General features: G+C 43.3%; 1 protein-coding gene across 1 annotated transcript in view; it reads right to left on the bottom strand.

Moving 5' to 3' along the window:
• Positions 1–3233: 3233 nt before the first annotated feature.
• The window catches only part of Erich3 (glutamate rich 3), a 99463-nt gene continuing 90020 nt past the window's right edge, over positions 3234–12676 (bottom strand). The window contains exon 14 of the mRNA XM_075981032.1: positions 3234–8862. Within this exon, the coding sequence (XP_075837147.1) occupies positions 6899–8862 (1964 nt within the window). The 3' untranslated portion in view covers positions 3234–6898. The remainder of the gene's footprint in view (positions 8863–12676) is intronic.

Below are 12676 nucleotides of genomic sequence, written 5' to 3' on the forward strand. Positions count from 1 at the left end.
AAGCACAGAGTGTCCACTATTCAGCCTTTTAAACCAGGACTCTGACCTCTGAAAGGATTGTAGAACCATTAGGACACATTTACAAGTAGTACATCTAAAACTGTTCACATACTTAATTGGAAATCATAGATATATAATTTCTGAAGTTATAAAATCAGACCCTCTTTGTTAAAATGCTTATGGTGCTGTTCTTCCTGCAGTCTTGGGGTCAAGATTCCACAGCCTTTGCCGTTGGTTTTACCTATACAGCGGGTCCTTTGGGGTTTCACCATGAAGTTTCCTTCAGAGTGAACACATTTGGTTCCTTGATGACTGGGCTGGAGGTAAGGTGGGACTTTCTGCATGGAAACTTCTCTCAAATACAGAAAGTCCCTGACCAGGATTAAGGAGGGACTGGATTTCTGTGGGAATCAAGAGACCTACCCTCAGAATTCCCTCAGGCCTCATGGCCCATGGTTCCTCGGAGTGGTATGCAGATGTTCCAAAACTACATCACATCACAGCCTTCTCCCAGCCCAGAAGAGAGTCCTCAATGACTACAGTGTTGTTTCCAAAGCCTGTCCCTGCAAACACACAAATGTTGGAGGGAGAGAGGCTGCTTGTTGGTTCTTGGCTGCCCAGCTAGCTTAGACCTGAAATAATCACACCAAAACTGTATTAATTAAATCACTGTTTGGCTCATTAGCTCTAGCCTCTTATTGGCTGACTCTTACATTAATTTAACCCATTTCTATTCATCTGTATATCGCCACGTGGCTGTGGCTTATGGGGTAAAGTTTCCAGCATCTGTCTCTGGTAGCTCCATGGTTTCTCTCTCACTCCACCCTTCTTTCTCCCAGCATTCAGCCTAGCTTTCCCTGCTTAACTATGTTCTGCCTTGCTATAGGTCCAAAGCAGTTTCTTTATTCATTAATGGTAATCACAGCACATAGAGGGAAATCCCACATCTCACAAACACTGAGGCACATCTCAGAGAGCCTGACCTCCAACACCTTGTTGTCAAAGGTACGTGACTAAACTTTTGTTTAACATTAGAAAAATGCTGTAATTTTCCTGTAAACTTATATCTTCCTACCACTTTGTGAAAGGAATTTTATGCTCCTGAGTAGGACTTTCTATTTTGGTTGTTTTATTGCTCATTCTAACATATTTTTCTGCCACTAAACCAATATACATGTCAAAATTTAATTTAAAAAATTCCCTATGACCACAAGGCTCTTTGTATTAAATTTCTTCTAGATTGATCACCATTGGGATTATTAGAAGTCCACATTTGATCAAGACCACATATATACATCATAAATTTTAATAAACATCACACAAAAAAAAACCTTAAAAGATGTATCTCTGAGAATGGTGGCTTCTATTTTTAATTAGTTTATGTAGCTGTGAGCAAATGTTATTTCTTGCTAGAATGGGAGCATTTAGCATCAGTTTTCTTCCACTCTGTGTCTCATATTTATAAATGAAAAACATAATATTTGTGCATATCACATACTAAGTGGGTGGGAACGAAGGAGCTTATTACATTGTGTAAAAACGTTCTTCATAGAAATTCCTTGTGACTAATTTAACAAAATTCACAGGACAACAAGATACTAAAATATAATATTTTAAGAGATTATCAACTGAAAGTTCAGTCTGGTCCTCAGTTAGTTCTATGGGAAGCACATAGTTGGAGCCCATTTTCAGGAGGATTTGTTAATTAGCCATTAAAGCCAGTCCCTTTTGAATCTCTACTTCATGCACCTCAGTCTACCCTTGACAGTACACCAAAAAAAAATCCATCTCCATTTGTGGGTATCCTTACACCAGCCTGAAGGTCCCTGTGTTACAACCATACCCAGACTTCTGATGACCTAGGCGATTTCTCCCAGTATGCATGAGTCCTTACTATGCCTTGAATTGTGAGTATGCACTGAACAAAGACCAGGAGACATCTGCAAAGCAGATAGTTTGATAGCAGCTTGTCTCAGAACCTTCTATAGGTTATAGAACCCCATAAAACATGTATACAAAGACATGCCAAATTAGTGTAAGAGTCACAGATAACAATATACCTCCTTTTCCCTTATAAGAGTGGTATACAGCCACATTACAGATTATTCCAAGGGTCACAAATATACTAAAAAGTTTGGGCATTCTGAAAGGAATTATAAAAGTTATTTGACTATCAGCTACCCCACACTTTCATCTCTTGAGATGAATCTCCAGCTATTGTGGAGGGCACAGCTTTCCTGTCATTGGGTGTATAGGGAGAAAGAAAACTGAACAAAAATAAATCAAAGGAAGGATCAGTCAGAGTGGTTTCTGAAGCATTAGTTTGGGAGATTCTTAAAAAATTCCAGCTTTATTTAGCTCCATTCTCTTGCACCTCTTCTGTAAACCACGATGACAGGGAATTCCTTTTTTTTTTTTTTTTATGACAAAATTGAGTGTAGAAAAGGACTGGAGGAAATATTACCCAAGGTCATAAGCGGCATCTCTTGGGCTGTCCTTGAGCCTGTTCAAATATTTCACCCACTAAATAAATTCCTTTGAGATTTTTCTCTTCTTTGTTCAAACAATCATTTTCCAAGGGCAAGAACTGTGGCAAATTATTGATCATAAGGAGGTTAGATAACTCACCTAAGCTGTAAATTTACCTCATGGAAGTTTATAAAGTGACAGGAAAGGTTTTCCTCAAAATTCAATCACAAAGCCTCATTCTTCCTAAGTTTCCTTGGCAGTCTGTCGTCTTTTGAATCGTACAGACCTTTTTGTTCTTTGCTGAACACTGGTATTATTAGATGTGTTAGTAAGATGTTTCCTCCTTCAGCAGAAACGTGGAGACTCTTAGTACACGCATCTAGAACCTTCCTAGATGTAATTTATAATGTTTTGATAACTAGTCTAAAGCACAGGTTAGATGACCTGAGATTGTGATTTTAGACAAGCACTTAACTACACTGAGCTTCTATTTACATTTGTGGGTAAAGAGGTGGGAATATCTCCTCTCTGGCATTATCCCAGGAATACAGAAGGTGCCAATGAATGCAGGCGGTCTACAAACACACTTAAAAGCATAGCCCAATAAGACTATGTCTCTTTTGTATGCTCTTATCATTTGAATTTTTGCAAGAAAATAACACAAAATATATTGAAAGTCTAATCTTGTTTCCAAGAAAACTCTCCTATTATGCCTGTTAAATGTATTACTTATATTTTAATAGCGAAGAAACTATGGAAAAAATCAGTTTCGCTAAACATAATTTTATTGATGTAATATTTGCAAAGATAAAATTCATTCAATCAAAACAACACAACACTGAATTTCACAGTTAAGCCCACATGCAGATTGTAGAATTGTGCTACAGGCTGGGCCGGAGGGAGGTGTTAAATATAAAAATAATCCGAGGCGATTTCCATTTAGCACATTGTACAAAACTCATTTTTCAAAGTGATTAACAAGTTTTTCAAAGCCTTCTCATCAGTGCTTTTGTTCAACGTGCTCTGTGGCATGGAGGATAATGTGGAGTGGAGGCCTAGAGTGGTGGCGATAATGCTGTGGAACCGGATGTGGAGTCGATGAGATCCAGCCATGGATCAGAGAAGAGGGCAGAGAGGCTGCTGTCAGATTCAGTCAATGTGTTCTTCAGGGAGAGAGGCAAGTCCCAAATACCCATACAATCATACTTCAATGCTGATTACCATCTCCTTTAGAATGACCATACAGGAGGAAAGTTGTATGTTTTGTCCCAAGGACAATGCTCCTGCAGCCTGTTTTCCAATCACCATGAGGTCTCAGTGTAAACAGTGATTTATCTGAGCAGAGTCCAGGCTTTAGTGCACATTAGAATCACCTCCAAGGTTTGGTAAAGCTGCAGTTTCTAGCCCCTCCTCCAATGCCCTATGCAGTTTCTAATTATGAGAGGAGGGCAGGTGGCAAACTCTAGGTGATAATATCTGTGATAAAGTGATCCGTCCACTCTCTGTTCCAATACGTCTAATCTGGTATATCATTGATTTTCAAAAAACTCCATTGTTCATCAAAATGAAAACCATCTGTAACAACGGGACACCTTAACAATAGCAACACAGAGCTGATGGCAGACAGCATGACTATCTGGTGACTCAGGAAAGGGGCCCACAACTTTGGCTACATAGAACAAAGAAAAAAAATAAAATAGTGAGACTTAGCTTCGTTTATAACCAAATATATCTGAAGCTTTGTGGTAGGGAAAAGAGTTCAGTCGTGAAAGTACCCCATGAAAGGTTGATTCTCCTCCTGGCTGGGGACTTGCTGCCTTGGATAATTCTCATCTCCTCTCTTGTTGAAATGGGGTCAGTTATGTGAGCTTTGGAACATGGTGTAGGGATGTCTTCAAGAAAATTTGATGCTCAGAATACGTTGATACCCAATTAGGAAATTATATCTGGGCACCATCTGGAGAATAACTGTGATCACTCAGGCTTGAAATAACAGAACCCTGGAAGGAGCACAGGCTGCAGCTCTTCAGGATGACATCAGGTACAGATTGTGCGTGATGGACCACGTCTTCCTAGAGAATGTGTGATGGACCACATCTTCCCAGAGTGTGTGTGATGGACCACATCTTCCCAGAGTGTGTGTGATGTATCACGTCTTCCCAGAGTGTGTGTGATGGACCACGTCTTCCTAGAGAATGTGTGATGGACCACATCTTCCCAGAGTGTGTGTGATGGACCACATCTTCCCAGAGTGTGCACGATGGACCACGACTTCCTAGAGAATGTGTGATGGACCACATCTTCCCAGAGTATGTGTGACGGACCACATCTTCCCAGTGTGTGTGTGATGTATCACGTCTTCCCAGTGTGTGCACGATGGACCACGACTTCCTAGAGAATGTGTGATGGACCACATCTTCCCAGAGTATGTGTGATGGACCACATCTTTTCAGAGTGTGTGTGATGGACCACATCTTTTCAGTGTGTGTGTGATGGACCACGTCTTCCCAGAGTATGTGTGATGGACCACATCTTTTCAGAGTGTGTGTTATGGACCACGTCTTCCCAGAGTGTGCATGATGGACCACAACTTCCCAGAGTGTGTGTGATGGACCACATCTTCCCAGTATGAGTGATGGACCACGTTTTTTCAGAGCGTGTGTGATGGACCACATCTTCCCAGAGCATTTGTAATTGATCATGTCTTCCAAGAGCGTGTGTGATGAATATCTTCCCATTACAATCACTACATTTAGATTACAATTAGATGAAGTACTTACATTTTTGTTTGCATTTGTGAGCACTCTGATAAATAACACTACCAAGGATAAAATGCTGAAAGCCACACTTTGCTAGTCTATCAGAGAAAATGGGTCACAAAGGCATACAAACAAAGGGTATTTTCAGGAAAGTTCCTACTTTACACACACACTCCAGGTGTAAATAGGAATAATTAATGTTTCCAAGAGAAAGTGAATTTCCATACCATGGAATCCTTTTCCTGGAAGGACTTGGAAAGGATTGAGGCAATCTTCAGTTTTAAGTGGACATAAAAGACACTGAGGAGCTCACTTCCAAAGAATTGGTGATGAAGACAGAACCCCATGGATGAGATGGGAGCTAATATTTAATTGTAAAATAAAAAGTGATTTCAACAAATTCAAACCATCAGGACTCACCTTCTGGTAATCTTTGGTAAAAGTCAAATGTTTGAAAACCATCGCTTCAGTTTAAACACAGCTGTGCAGATTGTTCAATTTCTCCAGTCTCTGTTTGGGGCTGCAGCTCTCATGAGGGCAAATCTACCTAAGCCCTTCTCACCATGGTGCTTAACCTACTGACTAGTGCCTACAGACCAAGACCAAGGAAGGCCAGCAGTGGGTGAAAAGACAATCTGAAGTTCTGGTGACCTTCCTGCTTCAGTCATTTCCACTCTGCATCTTCAACTGTGACAGTTCACAATATGCTGGGGAAAAGATAGCACAGTGGATAAAATCGTTCAGACTAATGAGGTCATGGAGTGTCAGAAATAACAGGACATGTTTACCCCCTACTCAGAACTTAGGTGTTTAAATGCTACTAAATATATGTATACTAAACATTGGATATTAAGTATTTGTAATCTATGTATGGAAGACATACATTTATTAAACTTTGTAAAACATCAGAGGTAAAAGAAAAGAAGCCTTACAAGATTAAATGACCACAGGTGAACTCTGTTCCATTCTTCAAAACCCTAAAGTGGGGGTGGGGGGCTGGAAGGAGTTGGAGGGGAGAGGAGGAGTTGGATTTGATCAAAGCACATTATGCGTGTGTATGAAAAAGTTAATGGGAAAGAACTCTAGAGTGAGTTTAACCCCTTATTTTGGGGGGGCACATTCTTCTCTGTACACCTTTTTAATTAATATACAATATATTTTGCTCATGTTCTTTCCCCTCCAGCAGCTCCTCAGTGTCCGACTTCTCTGTGTATTGTGTATTTTGTCCTTGAGCCTCATGATAAACAAGGATCTCACTTCAGGGAACCTCACTTTCAAAGATACCCTCCAAATAATGGCCACATAGAGAGCCCAGCAGCCTCCTCTGTGAGCTCTACTCCTCCCCCGTGTCTGCTTGGCCATCAGGCCCGCGTGAGGCTGAGCAACTGCAACTGAAGACTGCAAGTAAGGAGCACAGTAGACTCCGCTGTGCTCAAGGGAACATCTGCACGCTCGCTTTCTCTGTGCAGTTTCTCCAGATGTTTCCCATAGGGTTCTAGAAAACTCCAGCTTCCTGGGAAGTGCTACCCTAAACACTGGTGAGCTCTGTCTCTCTTTGAGGCACTGGTCCTCTGAACTCTTCAGCTGCTCCTCACTGGTATCCCTCATCTGCCTTCTCCCCTGTCACACTGAGAGGCGTTCCCCCCTCCCCAGTCCTGCACTTCACGAGCCTATGGTTCCTGTGTAATCTCTGCAGTCCCTGCTGATGTGACTTCCTTTACCACTGCCACCTTCTCTGTGCTTAGCATCATGTCCTCAGTCGTCACCCTTTCCTCAGCTGCTGCTTCTCCTGAAGCCTCCTTCTGGACAATTGCAGAGGAGGAGGCCACACTGTCCCCATAAGTTGACACTGACGGTGCCAATTCTTCTGTCTGCTCTGAAGCTGTTTCTTCAACCCCTCCTCCACATGGATCCTCCTCATCTTTGACTGTGTCCTGCCCTGCCAGGTTGCCAGCCAATGTCCCTGGAGGGTGCTCCTTATCCTCACGCCCCTCTTCCTCTGGCTTCTCACCCTCACTCTCTTTACCGGACACCTCTGCTTTGGGGAATCTTTCCTCTGGAAGATCTCCGTGTGTCATCACGATGTCCCTTCTTTGCCCTTCTTCGCCCAGTCTCTCTGGTCCTTCAAGGCTGCCTAGCTCCTTGGAAGCCCCCTCTTGACCTCTGGTTGTGAAAGTACTCTCAGGCCCCAGAGCTCTGCCTGCTGGCTCAGGTCCACGGTCTCCTAACAAGCCCTTTCCACGATGTCTTAGTGGGTTTCTCTGCTGCAATGGAGCCTCACTCTCCTGGCCTGGAACCTCTTCTGCTCCTTTGTGCTCTGTGGCTGTGGCTTCATTCTCTCCCAGTGACTTCCCAAATTGAGGTTTTGCTTCAAACAAGGCGACGGTTCTTTCTTTGGGTGCATCTTCTAGAAGCCTTGGGTCCTTACTCAATTCAGTTGCCCCTGTGGGATCTATGTCCTTAGTATCAGGCTCCATCTTGTTGAGGGATACATGGGCCTCTCCCCCAGACCCAATTTCCTTCTCTGTGCCCTCCTCTTCCCCTTTAACTTTTTGCTCTTCTAATTTCTCTGCCGTCTTCAACACCTTGACCCCTGTCTCCGCTTCTCTTTCAGATCCAGTTTCTCTCACAGGTGTGGAGGGCCTCTCGACTTTCTTCCCATCTTCAGCTGCAGCAGATTCCCCAGGGAGCACTGCTCTGGGATCCTGTTCCAGGGCAGATTCTGTGCCAGCTGTAACTCCCTCCCTTGCTGTGTCTTCTTGACAAGGTTCCTCAGGGTTGCCCTGGACAACCTCCGAGGAGCTTGCCTCTCCTGTTGAGGAACTCAAGGGTGCTTCTGCTTCTAGAACTTCCTTCCTCCCTGTAGCTGCTGTCTCTCTTCCAACTATTGCCTCTTCAAAACCATCCTCTCTCTCTGGTGCTGTGTCTGCCACAGGCTCCATATCCTCTGGCTCTGTAAGGGCTCCCTCTGTGCCTTGGTCCCCATCTGGTCTTGAGGAGCCCACCTTTCTTTTTCTCTCCTCCATTTCAGAAGTCTCTGCTTCTTTTGGAATTGCTGATTCCCCAAGTATCTCTGAGCTAAGCACTGAGTTCTCTGTGAGTGCCTTTTCCAGTATCTGTTCACTTTTAAAAACTGTCTTTGCTTTCTCCATAACTGTCTGCCTGTCAGAGCCCATATCCCTCTGACTGTCCAGAGCTTGGTCTCCACTTAGAAACACTGAGTCGACCGCTGTTTGTTTTCCTGGGGGTATGAAATGTTTCTCATCATGCGTGCTATGTCTTTCTGTGCCTGCCTCAGCCTCAGCCTCACTAGCTGTGCTCAGACGGTGTTCTCCTTTCTTTGAAGACTGTTCTGCTAATGCTGGCTGCTCTTCCCTGGGGCTCCTCTCCCCCAAGGAGACCTCTGCAATCCCTGCTTTCTCCCCCAGCCCGACAGCCATGTCAGCATCCAGGGTATGGCGGGCTTCAGCTTCCTCTGTCTCTGCTTTCTTCCTCAGTTGAGCATCTACGTTAGCATCCTCAGGCTGGGAACGTTCATCTTCCTCCATGGCTGATTCCTTCTCTGGTGTGTATTCCTCTGGTGCAGCTTGCTCGGGTTGCTCATGTGAGCTGAAGGCTGCTCTTTCCTCCACCACTGAATTTCCATTTGGCACCATAAAAATAAAAGGAGACACAAGGTAACCTTGATCAAAGCATGTAAAGCAGAAAATAAAATATGGAAACTTGTGGGATATTTATGAGACCTCATATGTCACAAGAAATCTTTCTTCAGCTGATTCAATATTGTTAACTAACATGAACCACTGAAAATATCTTTTCTTCATTATGAAAAGAAATGCTTTCAAATTTAATGGACAAGTTAATATAAAAGTTGAACATTGGACTTGATGAAATGAGTAAATACAACACTCCTCAATATTCTTATTTTTGCAATCAGTATATTATCTGACATGTAACACATACACACACATGCACAGACTAGTTTCATTTCAAATGTTAAAATTTGAGAAAACCATAAGCAGGAAAGTATTTATTTCTCTTAACATTCATTGTTCCCCACAATGTCAAGAGTGTGTCTACCTCAGTGGTCATTTAGCCACATGGCCAGGCTCCAGGAGTATCAGTCATATCATCTACCAGTACCTGAGAGCTGCCCTGGTTGAGATTCAGACATCAAGAGTCTTTATGGCTGAGGTATGGCATTTCACTAAGACACCAGTTTGTATTCCGTGTCAGCTGCATGCCATCTATGCTCACAAACTGATCATCTTTGGCAAAACAGGATCACAGAGTGAGACGGGACCTTCTGTGTGGGAAAGTGTCCAACGTCAACAACCCTCCTACAACACGGCTGAAGTACTTCACAAGTTCTCTGGGAAATCTGGCTCTGCAGGTCTGCTGTGTCTCTGAAGGCCCTGAATTTTGCCGTATTTACCAAGAACTGCATCCTTCAAAATGATTCGTCAGAAAATGAGAGAGCAGGTGCCAGCAAATATCAAATATCTTTAAATTTTCTAGCTGAAGGCTCCTACTCAGAGTGACAGGGACTTCAGAAATAGTATCTCAACAGTATGTATTACTTTCAAGTTTTATTAAATATTTTTATTTTACTTGTGATTCTTGTGTGTATATGTCCAGAACAGCACCCGAGGGGTCACAGGGCAGTTCTGTGGAATCGGTTCCCTCCTTCCTCCTTCACAGGTTCCAGGGGTGGGACCCAGTCTGAGACTTTGCACAGGAAAAGGAAAGTCAGGGTTTGGAATATAGCTCAGTCAGTGAGGCATGCTATGCCCTATAAGGACTTAAGTACCATCTCCAGGCTCCATAATAAGAAGAAAAAATCCCAGGTATGGTAGACCACACCTGTAAACCAGTACCAGGAATCAGGGGATGGGCGGATCCCTGAAGGTTGACGGCCACTCAACCTTACATACTGGATGAGCCAGGTTCAGTAAGAGATCCTGTCTCAAAACAACACAAACAACAACACATAAAACAGGGTGGAAACTTCATTAGGAATGACAAACAAGGGTGACCTCTGACCTACAGGTGTGCATGGACACTCAAGCACACGTATAGGAACCCACACTCACCAACATGGACACTGTGATGGTTTGGATGAGAATGAAACCGAATTTTGCCGTATTTACCAAAAACTGCATCCTTCAGAATGATTCGTCAGAAAATGAGAGAGCAGGTGCCAGCAAATATCTAATATCTTTAAATTTTCTAGCTGAAGGCTCCTACTCAGAGTGACAGGGACTTCAGAAATAGTATCTCAACAGTATGTATTACTTTCAAGTTTTATTAAATATTTTTATTTTACTTGTGATTCTTGTGTGTATATGTAGTCATGTGGTTTGACTACTTATTGGAACTGCTTGCGAAGGATTAGAAGGTGTGGCCTTGGAGGACAGGATTAGAGATTTTAAACGATCTCTCTGTCTCCAATTATGGATCAAGATGTGAGCTCCCGGCTGTTCTTGCCACCCTGCCTTTGCTCTGCCATCATGCACTCTAACCATCTGAGATAATAGCCCAAGCAAATGCTTTCTTGTACCAGTTCCCTTGGTCATGGTGTCTCTTCACAGCAACTGCAAAGTAACTAAGACAGGACCAGGGCATGGGCTATTGCTGTGACAAACCTGACCATGCTGGTTTGGGGAGAAATGTGGAAGACTTTGGGACTTTGGACCAGGAAAGTGGCTGGATGCCGTAAATGAAGATTAATGGGCCAGCCTAGTAAGAACATGGAAGACAGTTGTGCCAAGCCTTCTGCTGGCTAGCGAGGCCCAACTCAGGAAGTTTCAGGACCAGGGTGGAGCATCACTAGCAGTTGAGCTAGAGACCACTCCTGTGCTGTATTAGCAAAAACTGTGGCTACGGTTTGCCCTTGCCCTAAAAATTTGCCTGAGGCAAAACTGAAACATAATAGATTAGCTTCATTGGCAAGGGAGATTCAAGGTAGCCTAACACTGATGGTCATGTGGTTATTGGCAATCACTGTTATGCAGAGCTACAGTTAGAAACAGCAAGCAGAGCAAGAAGAAATGCAAAATGTTCAGCTGGGGAAAAAGAGAACTAGGAAACTAAGTGTTGTGTTGTGTTGTGTTGAAACAGACAAGATGAGGCCTGGTGTAAACTGAAATAAAGGGAGGGGCACCATCAGGGCAAGACCCAGCCCAAATAAGCCTTTAATTTTTAAAAGGAAAATACCTGAGAAATTTTTTATGCTCCTACTAAGCAACAACAAGGGAAAGCTTATGGAAATAGAAATCAAGGAAGAGGCCAGGCTCCATCCCAAGCAGGACCTGCACCTGGCACTGGGGTCCACATGGTTCCAGCTGTAGAGTCATGAAGATACAGAATAAGGAAGACAGAGGATCATTGTCTAGAGTCAAGGTGAACCACTGAGGCCAAGTGTATGGCAGGGGAGACCCCTAAATCAAGGAGAGCTACAGACAGGAAGTGGAGCTGCCCAAAAGAGAGAAGTGTGTTGCAGTCAGCAAAGCTGGAAAGGCTGAGCTGTCTAAGCCTTTGACATGAGACGTGGGACTATAGGATTTGGAGTTTGGGCCTTGTTTTGGTTCAGTATTTCCTTACACTGCTCCCATCCCCCCATTTTGCGATGGTAATATTCATTCTGTGCTGTTGTACATTGGAAGTACTTGGGGCTTTGCTTTTGTAAGGGGTTACAGTTAAGAGATTGCCTTGAGTCTGAGAAGATACTTGGACTTTTAAATTTTGTGGAAACTGTAAAAGACGATGGGTACTTTTGAGGTTGGACTAAATGCATTTTGCTTTATGATATGGCTGTCAGCCTACAGGGACTAGGAAGTGGAACTTGGTAGTTTGAATGAGAGAGAATCCAAACCACATTGGCTTATATAAACTTGGGCCCTCATTGGGGGACTGTTTTGAAGAATTAGAAAATTTGCTGTCCTGCTGGAGGGAGGTGACACGAGGAGTGAACTTTGAGGCTTCCAAGTCTCATACCATCCTCAGTGCTCTCTCCACTGCCTCCTTCAGATCCAGATGCAGGCACTCAGCTGTTCCTACTGTTATGTTTGCTGTTCCACCATGGGCTCTACCCCTCTGAAACCATACGCCCAGTTAAACAAGTTTCGTTTATAATTGGCTTTATTGTGATGTCTATTCATGATTGTCAGTTTGACTCATCTGGAATTAACTAAAACCCAATAACTGGGAACACCTGTGAGGGTTTTTTTTTAATTTTATTAATTGAATCGTTTGAAGTGGGAGACCCACTTCTAATCTGGATCACTGAGGTTGGAGGTTAATCTTTTAATCTAGACTTTTGAAGTGGGAAAATTCACTTTTAATGGGGCCACACCTTCCACTGGCATCCTCTATCAAGAATAGGGAAGCTCTCTCTCCCTTCCCTTTGCTCGTTTGTTCCCACCTTTCCTAGCAAGTTCATCCTCCAA

The sequence above is a fragment of the Microtus pennsylvanicus genome, chromosome 7, assembly GCF_037038515.1.
Source record: "Microtus pennsylvanicus isolate mMicPen1 chromosome 7, mMicPen1.hap1, whole genome shotgun sequence".
NCBI lineage: Eukaryota > Metazoa > Chordata > Mammalia > Rodentia > Cricetidae > Microtus > Microtus pennsylvanicus.